At 43.1% G+C, this 14306-nt stretch overlaps 1 protein-coding gene and 1 long non-coding RNA gene across 4 annotated transcripts; one reads left to right on the forward strand and one right to left on the reverse strand.

The window, feature by feature from the left end:
* Nucleotides 1–384: 384 nt before the first annotated feature.
* Nucleotides 385–7471, forward strand: LOC135109842 (AP-4 complex subunit epsilon-1-like). Of its 3 annotated transcripts, none has more exons than XM_064021594.1 (11): nucleotides 385–530; nucleotides 1500–1716; nucleotides 2139–2334; nucleotides 2614–2810; nucleotides 3158–3328; nucleotides 3694–3836; nucleotides 3946–4140; nucleotides 4706–4901; nucleotides 4999–5203; nucleotides 5595–6258; nucleotides 6817–7471. In XM_064021594.1, the coding sequence occupies exons 2-11, from the start codon at nucleotides 1534–1536 to the stop codon at nucleotides 7136–7138; spliced, it is 2472 nt and encodes an 823-aa protein (XP_063877664.1). In that variant the 5' UTR covers nucleotides 385–530; nucleotides 1500–1533; the 3' UTR covers nucleotides 7139–7471. The 3 variants fall into 3 exon arrangements, with proteins under 3 accessions (XP_063877664.1, XP_063877665.1, XP_063877666.1); XM_064021595.1 differs by having other exon boundaries at nucleotides 410–550; XM_064021596.1 differs by having other exon boundaries at nucleotides 427–449.
* A 216-nt stretch (nucleotides 7472–7687) lies between these two features.
* On the reverse strand, nucleotides 7688–8445 carry LOC135109851 (uncharacterized). The gene is made up of 2 exons (XR_010272934.1): nucleotides 8408–8445; nucleotides 7688–8026 (listed from the first exon to the last, which is right to left on the reverse strand). It is a non-coding gene; the product is annotated as an uncharacterized LOC135109851 (long non-coding RNA).
* Between the last annotated feature and the right edge of the window lie 5861 nt (nucleotides 8446–14306).

Consider the following 14306-nt stretch of genomic DNA (forward strand, 5'->3'; position numbering starts at 1 on the left):
GGAGCCAATCACTGCCAGTCTTCTTCTAGCACTCCTTTCTCATTGGTGCTCGTCCCCCTTGCATCTCCCCTCTTGTCCACTCCCAGCATGTCCCGCAAAATATATGCATGCAGTCAATTAGTTTTTAAAAATGGGAAGGAAAAAGAAAAGTTGAAAGCTGATTGGTTTCTGATGGTTGTTGTAATTATATGGTGCCGTTTCATGTGACTCAGTGGCTCCCTGCAGGCCAGTTTGGTTTTAAAGTAAAGTAGATGTGCTATGTGGATATTATTGTGCAGTGTTGCCAAGGCAATTTTATCATGATTCCATATCAGTACTGTCCATTGTTTCGTGTCATTTTGCTTTAACACCAAAACATACATATAAGTTCACGTTTAAATAAAATATAATCTTATTTATTAAAGCGTTCCTAGTGATTTGACATGAAATAAGTTGATATTTAGTGTAAGGTGAGTGAAAGTTGAATTGGCAAGACTATTGGTTTGTTTACATGACCCTCAGGTGTGTCAGAAGAGTTGCGGCAGTGCCAGGTGAGCCTTACAGGTGCCAGGTGAGCCATACAGGTGTCACGGGAGGGTTAGTGGCGTTATGAAGGTACACTGGTGCCGGGGTGCCAATGTGTGCCAGGCTGTGGTGCTGTGGGGGAGTTGCTGGGCGTGTCCTTCAGGAGTGGCCAGGCCTAAGGTGTTTAGGGATGACATGGGATTTACGGGCATCTATCTCACAGTGTTATTCATTGCCTTGTCATTGCACGACGGTTTGATGATACAGCTATTGGTAATTCTTTACAATAGCTCCGTCCCCCTGCACTCGTGGAGAATTGAGGTCCTGGGCTGGCTGAGCCCGTGGCCTGGGGTAGGTTCAACTCAAACTATTTTGAAGTATCAACTCGGACACTAGTGGAGACGTGGGGTCCATGACCAACTCTGGCCAGTTTTATTACAAACTTGAACTGTTGTTTATTCCAATTCAAACTCAAGAATTATCCGAATCATGTCGCTCTCACTCATGTCCAGCCCAGATTAATTTCTGTGCTGTAGTAAGCACACCATGAACAAGTGTTTGGTGTGCCTGAACACAGTGCATCCCTGACAGGTGAGATTACAGCTTTCTGTGCAGTTTTCCCGGTTTAATAGTACATTATGGAAATTAAACATACAAGTACTTATTGATATCTAGGTGTGGTCTGAGTTGGTTCACTATCGTGGTCAGAGTTGGTATCTTGTGGTCTGAGTAGGGAATGGTCCAAGTTGGGGATAAACCACAGCCTGCCAGTATAAGGCTGGTGATGCATTTGTGCAGCAGTGTTACCACACTGGGTGATCAAGGATACTGCCAAGCTGGGCATATTCACTAAAGGATAATGTCCCTTGGAGGTTGGCCCCATCCTCTGTGGTGACGTCACGCACAGTTAACTTCTGATTGGCTGCTGCCTCCCTCCTCCCGCCTCTCTCTCAGTTCAGACAAATAATGCTTTCCTAATCATACACGTGTTTCAGAAATGTGTGGAGGTAGCCTGAGGACTATGTAGAGATGTCTGGTGTGCTGGAGAAGACCCTGAGTGGCCTGGTGCACAGTGTGTTTGGGGCCAGCAGCAGCGGCAGCGGTGGCGTGGCCAGGCAGGGTGCGGCCGCCCTGCCTGGCCTCAAGAATGTCTCCCTCGGCCTCATCCACTTTGTTGAGAAGCTTCAGGCTGCACAAAGGATATCAAAGCAGGTCAGGCAGAGAGGATTGTTTGTTACTTATTCTAGATGAATGAATGAGCTACAGAATATCAGTGTTAAATAAAATTCCATTAAATGATTCTGTTTTGCAGTGCCAATCAGTCAATCAGTTTCCATTATTTGATTGAATTCCTTAGTTCTGGATTTTATTGGTGCTGGCAGCTGTCATTTTCTTGATAATCCTCTGGGCATAGCAAATAAACCATCCTGATATAAATACAAGTCTTCTTTCATTACAACTCACATAACTATCTGGAGGAGGAGGAGCTCTGTGCAGAATGTGAGATTGAAATCCTTAGTTCTGGATCTTGTTTGGTGTTGGGAGCTGTGGTTTATTTGGTCACCTGCAGGACACAACAAACGTACCGCCCCAACTAAATTTCTTCTTTCTTATTACATCTTACATATCTGCAGGAGGAGGAGCACTGTGTGGAGCGTGAGAGCCGTGAATGGGTGAAGCTCCTCTCCTCCCCTGGTGTGAGCGGTGCGGTGGTGGCGGATGTGCTGTGCCGCGCCCTGGTGGTGGCGGCACGTGGCTACTCCCTGCCCAGCCTCCACATCCATGCCATCAAGCTGACACAGAGCACAAACATACACCAAAAGAAAATAGGTTTGTGTCCATCTGTCATCTTGAAATATGTGTAGGAAGTTGTATGATTTGATTTGTTAAGTATTTTTTGTTGATTCATTTATACAGTAAAAATGTGTATAGTTCATGATAGAATTTTCTTATGATCACAAAAACATCAACATTTCAGATAATCATTAGAATATTCACAAGGTTCTTCCTTACAGAATCACAGATTAAGCAATATAAGCATTGACTTCATATACTGTCACTAATCCAGCACTGCCAGTCTAACATTGGTCTTTGCTTGGTATCACGTAGGGTACCTGTTTGTGAGTCAGTCCCTGGGGCCCGGGTCAGAGCTCACACTACTTCTAGTCAACACAATCCAGCGTGACCTCGCGGCCCCCAATGCCCTACACGTGGCAGCCTCCCTTGCCTCCCTGCCCACCGTGCTCACCCCAGACCTCACCCCAAGTGTCATCCTCGCCCTCACTCACTGCCTTGCCCACCAGCAGGTACAGGGGACATAACATTTCTTGTGGTGATGCCTGTGTGGTATTTGTGGTGGTCAGCAAGTACTGGACTCGTCATTGTTAGTCACTTGCTACCCATATGTCCATACATATGGGATGATAGCCAGATGTCTTCCCTTTAAGAGGAGTCTTTAGGAGCAGGTGTCATATATAATGATAAATAGACATAAGAAGAAGAGGAAGACCTAGGATCAGGTGGAAGAGTTAGATGAAAGAATGTCTCAAGATAAAAACATCTGGAAAAGACTCATTAGAAACAGTGATCCCAAATAGGGATTAAGCTAGGAAGGAGAAAAATATTGCAGTGTGTTATATGAGTGGTGTTTCAGGTGTACATAAGGAGGCGTGCAGCAGCCATGGTGGGTGTGGCAGCTGTCAGGTGTGGCCAGGAGCTGCAGGAGTTGGCAGGGGATCAGGTGCCTCATCTGCTGCACCTCCTCACAGACCAGGACCCGGCAGTGGCCCTCGCTGCAGTGTCCTCCCTGGCCAAAGTGTTCAAGGTGGGACTCTGAGACGTTATCATTTTCTGGTTTGGTCACGTAGGAAGAAGAAAAGACCAGGAACAGATTAAAAGAGTCTGGAGAAAACTAGTTGATGGAAGAAGATTGAGGGGAAAGACGGAGTGAGATGGAGGAATGGAATCATCTTAGAACTGCAAAGGATGGGAGTCAGAGGAAGATATAAGACAGAAACAACTGGAGGAGACTCATACATGGTGCCAACCCCTCACTTCAGGGAAATGGCAAAAGGAGAAGACAGTTTTTTGTGTCTGTCTTTCCGTATCTCCTTGAGTTGAATTCAGTGCTGTTTTTGTTTATCAATTTTCCTTCTCCTTCTTCCCCTGTCTCTACTGCTTGCTCCTCAGATGTGTAGTCAGAAGGCAGCTTTACAAGACCAGCTTGGGAGGAGTGCATCTCACCTCCTTGTGCAGTCTCTCAACGGTGCGCTGCCCAAGGACTACCAAGTGAATGCCCTGCCTGCTCCCTTCGTGCAGATACAAATGCTAAGGTAATGTAGGACTACTTCAATAGTTTCTACCTTCTACTTTTTAATCTTGTCCTCTCCATGGTGTTGTTATTGGGTGTGTAATTTTTAACCCTACACTCGTCCTGTCCAGGGTGTTGCAGCAGCTTTCCTCCAAGGAATGGCAGGTGCCAGGGGAGGTGCTGGAGGCAGTGCAGCAGGTCCTGGGGCAGCCGTGGGGGGGCAAGGAGATGGCCCTGTATGCTGTGTTGCTGGAGTGTGTGTTTACCGTCACTGCACTGCCTCACCATGACGAACTCACCCTCAATGTGCTGAGAGTGGTGCTGGGGTGAGTGTTGGTGCATGAGGGGATGGTGATAGGTATATGTGTGTGTGTGTGTATTTTTACCCTTTGACTGCTGATGATAGTATTAGGTTTCCCACCTCACTGGAGTAATCCTAGATGTTTTTTATTAAGCCTTTCATTGCTGTGGTCTTCCTTTGTTAATATTAAGAACACTGTGAAAAGAAAGAGTAGAGGGTTCATTTATTATTTCTTTGCTACACAACTACTTTAAGAGACTAGCACATCAGTGTCTAAAGAGTCATAGGCGGACATAGGAAAGTATTTGTCTAGCAGTGCAAGGGTAATACGAAAATACAGCTACAGGCTCTGAAAAGTGTGAGGTGCTTAGTCACTCCTTTTGCTGTCTCTTGTGTGACTGATCCCTGTAAAGTGAGGGTTGGAGTACTTTCTCTTCTTCATCGGGATCCAAAGGGCTGAGAGAGTGGTGTGAATGAGTGTGCATGTGAAAGTTTTCCTGGCTACCTGGCCTTTTTGGAAGAGACATCTTTGGAATGTATGTATTTTGAAACCTTGCTTTGAATTTAACTTGTAAAAACTCTCTGGGCAGGTTCCTGAAGAGCTCAAATGTAGATCTAAAGTATGTTGGGCTGAAGGCTCTGGCCAATGTGTTCTCTGTGCTGGAGGAGGCGCTCACCCCCGGCCACCTGGAGGCTGTGCTGGACTGCCTCTACCACTCTGACCAGAACCTGCAGGCCAAGACACTCAAGCTGCTGTGTTCCATGGCCAATGTATACAACTACCAGGTACTTATGAACAAAAGACAACTTCTGTGCTGTTTAGCAAAGGGTCTGTTCCTACTTTTCCCTGTCTATCTGTGGTTACACCCATGTTGTCACTCAGGCTGTGTGCACCACCCTGCTGGAGTTCTCAGGCCGCATCAAGGACGAGGTTACTCAGAAGATCATCATAGGGGAGCTGGCAACCATCATCGGCCAGCAGTGCCAGGATGCTGCGTGGTGTGTTGGCATAGTGTCTCCTGTCGTCTTGGCCAAACCTGACCCTGATAGAAGGCTTGTAGATGCTCTGATTCAAGTCATGGAGAGAGGTATTGTTCTGGTGCATGTCACTCTTCATTTTCTCTGCCTGTTGTCTCTCTTTCACCTTTCATTTGTCAGGATGGTTTTGTTAATGAGACAAGTTTATAACTTTTTGTATACATCGATGCTTGAGTATTTTAGGAACTAAGAAAATATATGTTTTTTTTATGCTTTAACTAAGAATATGTTTTCATTGATGGGAACTTGTTCAGAATGACCTCACAAGCTCTCATTAGGTAATTTTATACATGCATGTGGATTCTGTGATCAGTTTAGGAAGTACCTATATTTTGTATGTGTGAGCCAGTTGAAGCATGATCTTTCAATTACTATAACTTTTTAGTGTAGGAAATTTATCTGTTTATGTTGATGGAAGAACAGGACTTTTTTTGCACCCAGGGTTTCAAAATGATCAGAGTTCTCAAGAATGTATGGAGGGCTCTCAGGAGTTGCTGTTGAAAGTGTTCAGCTATGACTCCCTGCCAGAAGCCTTTGTCATCCTGGTGGCCTCAGTGCTCAACCTCCACTACGGCAAGGATCCCAGGCAGGTTTCCAAGTACTTCACCGACACCTTCCTGGAGAGGCTCAAGGACACCAGTCTGAGGGAGAGTGATATGGCAGTCTTCCAGTGCCTTAAAAACATCGGACTCAATGACGAAAGTGTCTGCCCAGAGATCCTGTCCTACTTGGGGCCCTATGCAGCCAGTGGGAGCTGTGACGTGGCACTGCAACAGAAGGCAAGTGAAATCTGTCGGTGGCTGACCAATCCCAGGCTGAGTCTGCAGATCATTCAGAGGCAAGAAGACATCCTGAACCAAAGAATGCCTCTAGACCTCACCCTCAGCTTCTTGGATAGCTATGTGGTGGAGAGTCTGGAGAATGGTGCTGCCCCCTACAAGCCCTTCACTGATGCCCCAAGCCACACCACACAGGATGGTCCTGATGCCCAGTGGGGGAGTGGCACCACGGCCGCCACCACCAGCACTGGCTCTGAGGACGCCCACTCGTCCAGCAGCATCAGTCTCACCTTCACTAGTCACGGCAGCAACCTGCTTCCTAACAGGTGAGTGGCTTGCCACACCCAGCAGGCTGACTTGTAGGCAGTGAAAGCCGGGTGTGGTGTGGCATGGGGAGAGTCAGCTATCAGCAGTTTATCTGGATAGTCATGTACAAGTAGTTGATGTTGATAGCCATGTATCAACAGTTTGCCAGGTGGCAGGCATCCCTTGCAGGGCCTCCTCACTGGGAACTGATGCATGAAAGATAATGATGGTCAGGGAAATCACTGTCTGAGACATTTCAGACTTTAAACTTGTAGGAACTGTAATAAAAGTTTTCCTCTCAAAGTTTTGAGATACAGTTATTGCTGTTCTCTTTTTCCATTCTTTAAAGTTGAGGTATACTCATTTGATGTTATCAGATAAAGGTAATTAACAGAGGTTTTGAATTTCTGGATCAAGAAATTAAAAGCACATAGATGACATGTAAGCACCAATAATTAATATCCATCACCAAAACAAATGAAGTTCAGTAATGAATCATACAAGCAAGTCACCAAGAGAGAGGCAAGGAAGTGAAGGGATAGCAGGACATGAGTAACAAGTTGTCCTTGGCCCACCAGAGGCAGCATCATGAGCAGCAGCAGCCTGGTGGTGCCGAGCCGCAGGGTGTGGAGCACCACAGGTCGCATCCGCCAGGCGTCAGAGGGCGAGGACTTGAACCGATCCCGCTGTGACCCGACTGCACCCCAAGAGGGCCTGGTGACCACACTCCTCAGGGCTGGGGAGGAGGAGGATGAGGACGAGGTGACGGAGGGGAGTGTTGAGTTGGCAGATGAGGCGCAGGAAGACCAGGGGGAGGCGGAGCAGGACAAGATCCCTGACTCGCGTTCCCAGCTGACTCAGGCACTGCTGGCTGGTCTCGGCATGGCCAGGATTAAGTAGTTGCCGACTCGTCCCTCTCTCTCTCTCTGTGTGTGTGTGTGTGTGTGTGTGTGTGTGTGTGCATGTGTGTGCGTGCGTGCGTGCATGCATGCGTGTGTGTGTGTGTGTGTGTGTGTGTGTGTGTCCTGGCTTGCTTGATGTACTGTTACTTAATGGTTTTAAGACAAGTGTGGTTTTCTAGTGACTTGCCATTACACGATGTGGAGTACCTCTGTTATACGAGGCATCTGCTTGACATTACCTAATTTATGGAGAACTTAAATAATATTTTTACATGATTAACATAAGGGATTTTCTTTGTGTAATGTTGTTTTAATTAAATTTATAATATATTTATTTTATATTAATTTATTTTCCCCATATATATATTAAGTTCATAATTATGATACTTGAGTTCAGCAATACATTCATCCTGGGACTGAAAGTATATGCCAGTTTTAAATACAAAATGAAAAGGTGCATTTTCTACATTGACAATTTCTTCATTTAAAAAGTGTTAGAAAGAAAATTTTTTACTAAGGTATAATGAAGTAAATGAAAGATAAGGAGAAATCTTCAGTTCCTGTATTTACTTCCAGTGACAGACAATAAATGTGAACAGAAAGAGAATGTTTCAAACCTAATGCAAATATTTCTGAAATCCTGTACAGCAACATCTGAAGGCATTGTGAACACTTGGCTGGGAGAACCGTGTGTACTAATGCTGAGGAGCAAACAAGTATGTACAACAAGCTGCTGCTGAGAGAGCGACATTGTGAAGGATGGAAGTGTTACTAGGTGTTTATATGAAATATTTTATTAACTTAACTGATGACTTTATACATATGCACATACACCACATGGAAATGTACAATTTTCTAGACCAGACATGATGATGATGAGCCGATTCTGTACAAAGAAAAAGAAAAAGATTGGGTCAGAAATAATCAAAGGAGCCCAGCTTGCATCCTTTAAATCCCATCACCACAATCTTCAGAAAACAACTAAATGCGACTTCGATTCAGGTGGTCAATATGTTTAGACTTATTTACCCTTGTATACTTAGAACAAAGCATCACTACATCAGTTACAGGCATATAAATCCAGCTAGACACCAGAAATTCATGAACTTTTATATCATTACACAGGTGTTAAGGAAAACAAACAAAAAAATACATAGAAATAAATAAAAACAAAACAACAATTCTCAAGATGCTAAACTAGACAGTTTTTTTAGTCAATGAAGGACAAAAGACCTGCCATTATCATCATTACAGATGCAACACAAACCTGCAGAATTAGTTAACAGTTTACAGTCCAGCCTCCATCTCTACTCCTCCTCCTGCTCCTGCTCCTTGTAGCGGCCGCCATAGAAGGGAATATACTGGTTGATCAATTTCCATTCAGTGAAGTACAGGCCGATACCTGCTGCCGCTGCACCGAACCCCATGGCAGAAGGTAACCTGAAAAAATGGTGTTGGATGTTTGTGTATTTGCTGTATGTGGTATTGTCTATGTATGTATGTACGTATGTGCTCCTTTTTTTACTGGGGATGACCAGGCTAAGAGGTCCCTAGGCTTGTTGGGGATAGAGGAGAAACAGGAGGATGTATTGTATGAAACTGCAATTTTACTGCTTAGGATAGCGTAGTGATGGTTATGGGTGTGGAGATTCCCCAATTAGCAAGATTAGTAACTTCAAAAGGTTAGGATAGCGTTGCAGGGGTATGGGAGCTGGATATTCCCTGTTACCTTAATATTTTTTGGGGTTTTCTTTTTTTCTCCAAAAGCGGTGTTTTCACAAAACTGTTTCCCAAACCTGGGCTATTTAGGCCTCCCCCACCCTAAAAACCTGGGCTATTTAGGCCTCCCCCACCCTAAAAACCCCCACCCTAAAACCCCGCTCTGCCACCAGGTGCCCGAGCGTGCTTGTCCTGGAGAGGGACAGCAACAGGCGCAAGGAGCCGCTATTGCTAAGATTTACCGGATATTTTCATAATACCCAAATACTTAAGTGAACAGCTGATCTGGGACAATGATGCAAATAAAATACTGAAGTGAACAGCTGATCTGGGGGAATGATGCAATCCTGCCAGGCCCCACAACACCCTGCCGCCGTCTGGAAATGTCTAGGCTGGGATTTTCACCATAATGCCCAAAATACTGCAGTGAACAGCTGATCTAGGGCAATGATGCAATCCTGCCCGGCCCCACAACTCACTGTTCAAGTCTGCCCACCCGCCCCCTCTGCCCCCACACGTCCTCCCCTCCCTGCCTCACCATAGCTGTAGCTGCTGCACCTGCCGCGCGCCCACAGGCAGCAAAGAAAGGATCTTGTTGATCATCTGTGACGGTGAGAAGGTTCCAGTCACCGGAGTGCAATATGGCTGACGGTCCTCTGCTTCTTCCTCTTCTTGTGTCCCCCCACTCCCGTGCAGCCCAGCGTTGCCAGATTGTTTTGGCCATATTATCGTACTACACAGGTTGAAATTATTGCACTTCTGGTAAAATTGTCGTACATATGTAATTATTCCAAATATTATGCAAAAACTGTCACTTTCAGCAGAATTTAGGTTTTATATATATATATATATATATATATATATATATATATATATATATATATATATATATATATATATATATATATATATATTGTCTGTCTGTCTGTGTCTGACAGTCTTTACAACCTTTGATAATAATAACTAATAATAATAATAATAATAATGATAATAATAATAATAATAATAGTGATAATAATTGTAATCTTGATAATGTTTGACAGTAATAAAGAGAATTATTTGTAATTACGAGTTTTATTGATTACATACCATACAGAGAGAAAATAAATTAATTAGGTGTTTTATTTACTTTTAATTAATGACTAATGTTTTAAGAATATTTGAGTGAATTTAAAACAAGAAAACTGAAAATTAAAGAAAAAATCTGCATCTCTCTCTCTCTCTCTCTCTCTCTCTAAGGAAACAAAAATTTTATAAACACAACAACAACAACAACAACAACAACTACTACTACTACTACTACTACTACTACTACTACTCACCCTGGAGTAGGCTGGGGTGTGGGGTGAGGCAGGTAGACTGAGTTGATTTAATTTTTTTTTTTTTTATTGTTTGTTATGTGCTTATGTTTAATTTATATTTTATCACGATCTGTACACTAAAAGACAGAGCAACACACACACACACACACACACACACACACACACACACACACACACACACACACACACACACTGCATAAGCATATGTACAACGAAAGACAAGGCAACACACACACACACACACACACACACACACACACACACACTGCATAAGCATATGTACAACGAAAGACAAGGCAACACACACACACACACACACACACACACACACACACACACACACACACACACACTGCATAAGCATATGTACGACGAAAGACAAGGCAACACACACACACACACACACACACACACACACACACACACACACACACTGCATAAGCATATGTACAACGAAAGACAAGGCAACACACACACACACACACACACACACACACACACACACACACACACATACACACACACTGCATAAGCATATGTACAACGAAAGACAAGGCAACACACACACACACACACACACACACACACACACACACACACACACACACACACACACACACACACACAAGAACATAAAAACATAAGAAATAAGGGAAGCTGCAAGAAGCGACCAGGCTTACACGTGGCAGTCCCTGTATGAAATATACCTACCTATTTCCATCTGTTATCCCCATCCATAAACTTGTCTAATCTTCTCTTAAAGCTCTCTAGTGTCCTAGCACTAACTACATGATTACTGAGTCCGTTTCACTCATCTACCACTCTATTTTGAGCACCAATTTTTTCCTATCTCCTTCCTAAACTTAAATTTTTCAAGCTTGAACCCGTTATTTCTTGTTCTACCCTGGTTGCTGATCCTAAGAATTTTGCTTACATCTCCCTTGTTATAACCCTTATACCACTTTAAGACTTCTATCAGGTTCCCTCTTAACCTACGTCTCTCTAAAGAATGTAAATTTAACAGCTTCAACCTCGCCTCGTAAGGAATACTCCTCATCCCCTGTATCCTTTTAGTCATTCTCCTCTGTACTGATTCTAATAGACCTATATCTTTCCTGTAATGTGGGGACCAGAACTGCACAGCATAGTCTAGATGAGGTCTGACCAGTGCCAAGTATAACTTTAATATTACTTCCGGCCTTCTACTTTTAACACTCCTAAAAATTAATCCTAGTACCCTATTTGCCTTGTTTCTGGCTTCTATGCTGGAGTTCAGAGCTAACTACAACTCCTTAATCTTTCTCGTACCCTGTACCTACCAGAGTTTGGTTGTTTAATGTGTACCTATTGTGTGGGTTTCCTCTACCTACACTAAGCACTTTGCATTTATTGATATTAAATTGCATTTGCCATCTATCCGTCCATTCATTCATTCTATCTAAATCTGCCTGCAAGGCGATGCCATCCGATTCTGACGTAATTAATCTACCTATCTTTGTGTCATCCTCAAATTTACTAACATCACTACTAATTCCACTATCCAAGTCATTGATATATATTAGAAATAACAATGGCCCTAATACTGATCCCTGTGGCACCCCACTAATTACATGACCCCACTTGGATTTCGAGCCTTTTATTACCGCTCTCAGTCGCCTGTTACCAAGCCATGACCCTATCCAGCCTAACACCTTCCCATCTATCCCGTGTGCCCTAACCTTTCTCAGGAGCCTTTGATGGGGTACCTTGTCACACACACTGCATAAGCATCTGTACAACGTAAGACAAGGCAACACACACACACACACACACACACACACACACACACACACACACACACACACACACACACACACACACACACACATACACACACACACACACACACACACACACTGCATAAGCATCTGTACAACGTAAGACAAGGCAAAACACACACACACACACACACACACACACACACACACACTGCATCACCATCTGTACAATGAAAGATAAGGCAACACACACACACACACACACACACACACACACACACACACACACACACACACACACACACACACACACACTGCATAACAATCTGTACAACGAGACAAAGTAACACACACTGCATCACCATCTGTACAACGAAAAATAAGGCAACACACACACACACACACACACACACACACACACACACACACACACACACACACTGCATAAGCATCTGTACAACGTAAGACAAGGCAAAACACACACACACACACACACACACACACACACACACACACACACACACACACACACTGCATCACCATCTGTACAACGAAAAATAAGGCAACACACACACACACACACACACACACACACACACACACACACACCTTGAAATACCTTGAAAAAAAAACACTGAATATTTACTGGGAGGGACTGGAAGGGAGTTAGGGAAGGTACCACTCTGATAACATCACGGCTGGGGGGGGCTTGTGACGTCACGGCTGGGGGGTTGATGACGTCACAACGCCCGTTATTTACGTACGTACGTATTTCATTTTGAAAATGACCCCTCTAAAAAACGCAGCTAGACAGGAATGCTTTATAAATTCAGACTTGCCACACATTTTAACTAATACCACAAATAACAACACATTTCAAAACACAGTAGTATTAAAGATATTTAAAAAGAAGTATCTGGAAACTGTTCGAACTTTCACCCCATTCAAAATCGTTCAAATGTCCACCCATTCTGGCTTAAACATAACGGAAAACACTTTAAAAAATCTAAACTATTTTCTAAAACCATTTAAAGTGAGCTACAAGCACAAATAAAAAATTACCGAAAAAAAAAATCAATATTATTGGAAGTTGAACACGAATAAAAACAAGTGTACGGTGCACGCATTTCACTGAGGGGGACGGCAACACACTTAAAAAAACACCAACTATTTTTTAAAACCAATAAGAACCTGGTACAGGCTGAAATAAAAAAAAAAGAGTTTTGGTACCGTAAAAAAATACGCCGAAAACGGCCCTCATTTACACAAAAACAACGCCAAAATCACCACTTTTCACGCAACACACGTGCTCAAATAACTTAAAAAACAACGAAATATTTTTACAAACCATAAAATCTTAGCTACAAGCCGAAATAAAATACTTAGGAAATAAAAAAAATAATATTGGAACCGGAGGGGGCTTGGGAGCCTTATCCAAGATGGCGGCGGTGGGGGGGCCAGTGGAGGGGACGCCCAACCCTTCTCACTCATTTAAACCCTCGCCAAACTTAAAGTAAGTAATGGCAGGTATATCTAACGAGCGGATATTAAAGCTTGGTCATGTGGCTCCGCTTTGCGACAGTATTGGTTTAAAACACTCACAGATAAGATAAATAATGGCTGATAAATAGAGACGACCCAGATTGTTTGCATTTTCATTAAGTTAAATTTTACGGTTTCTAGCAACGAGACGAGGCTGACACAGGGATATATTGTGCTGCAGGTTAGGTGAGATGCGTTAAAATGAGTTAAAACCGTGGATTGTTCAGTTATTCATTAAAAAGTTACGCTGTTACCTAAATTTATTCTAACACTTCCTGACCTTACCTTCCCTGTGGTGGTGATGGTGGTAGTGCCTCCTCGTCACTATGGTTGGCTGTCTAGCACCTTCTCACAGTCAAACTTTTCTTTATTTTGCTTGTTTTCACCCACTGCTACCTTCGGGTGTCCACTGCTAGAACCCACGCCTTCCTCATTACCAACTAAAGAAGGTTTAACTCATGGGTAAGCCTTGGCAGCCACTGTGTAGGCGTGGTTACACACACACACAAAAAAAAAAAGAAAACAAATTCTGTCGGGCTGGGAGTTGAAACAGACGCGTACTAACACCACCCATGGACGCGACACACTGACTGGTTGTCAGGCAGCAGCAGTCAGCGTTGCCAGATTGTTTGCCCATATTATCGTAGTTCACAGGTTGAAATTATTGTACAAATATATATATATATATATATATATATATATATATATATATATATATATATATATATATATATATATATATATATATATATATATATATATATATATATATATATATATATATATATATATATATATATATATATATATATATATATATATATAT

Source organism: Scylla paramamosain, chromosome 19 (genome assembly GCF_035594125.1).
Source record: "Scylla paramamosain isolate STU-SP2022 chromosome 19, ASM3559412v1, whole genome shotgun sequence".
Lineage (NCBI taxonomy): Eukaryota > Metazoa > Arthropoda > Malacostraca > Decapoda > Portunidae > Scylla > Scylla paramamosain.

Excerpts from the sequence above, each read along its gene's own strand:
- LOC135109842 (XM_064021594.1), top strand. The coding sequence starts at position 1,534 with ATGTCTGGTGTGCTGGAGAAGACCCTGAGTGGCCTGGTGCACAGTGTG. Across the intron at positions 3,329-3,693 it reads CCCTGGCCAAAGTGTTCAAG|ATGTGTAGTCAGAAGGCAGC; the intron begins GTGGGACTCTGA and ends CTTGCTCCTCAG. Across the intron at positions 6,259-6,816 it reads AGCAACCTGCTTCCTAACAG|AGGCAGCATCATGAGCAGCA; the intron begins GTGAGTGGCTTG and ends TTGGCCCACCAG.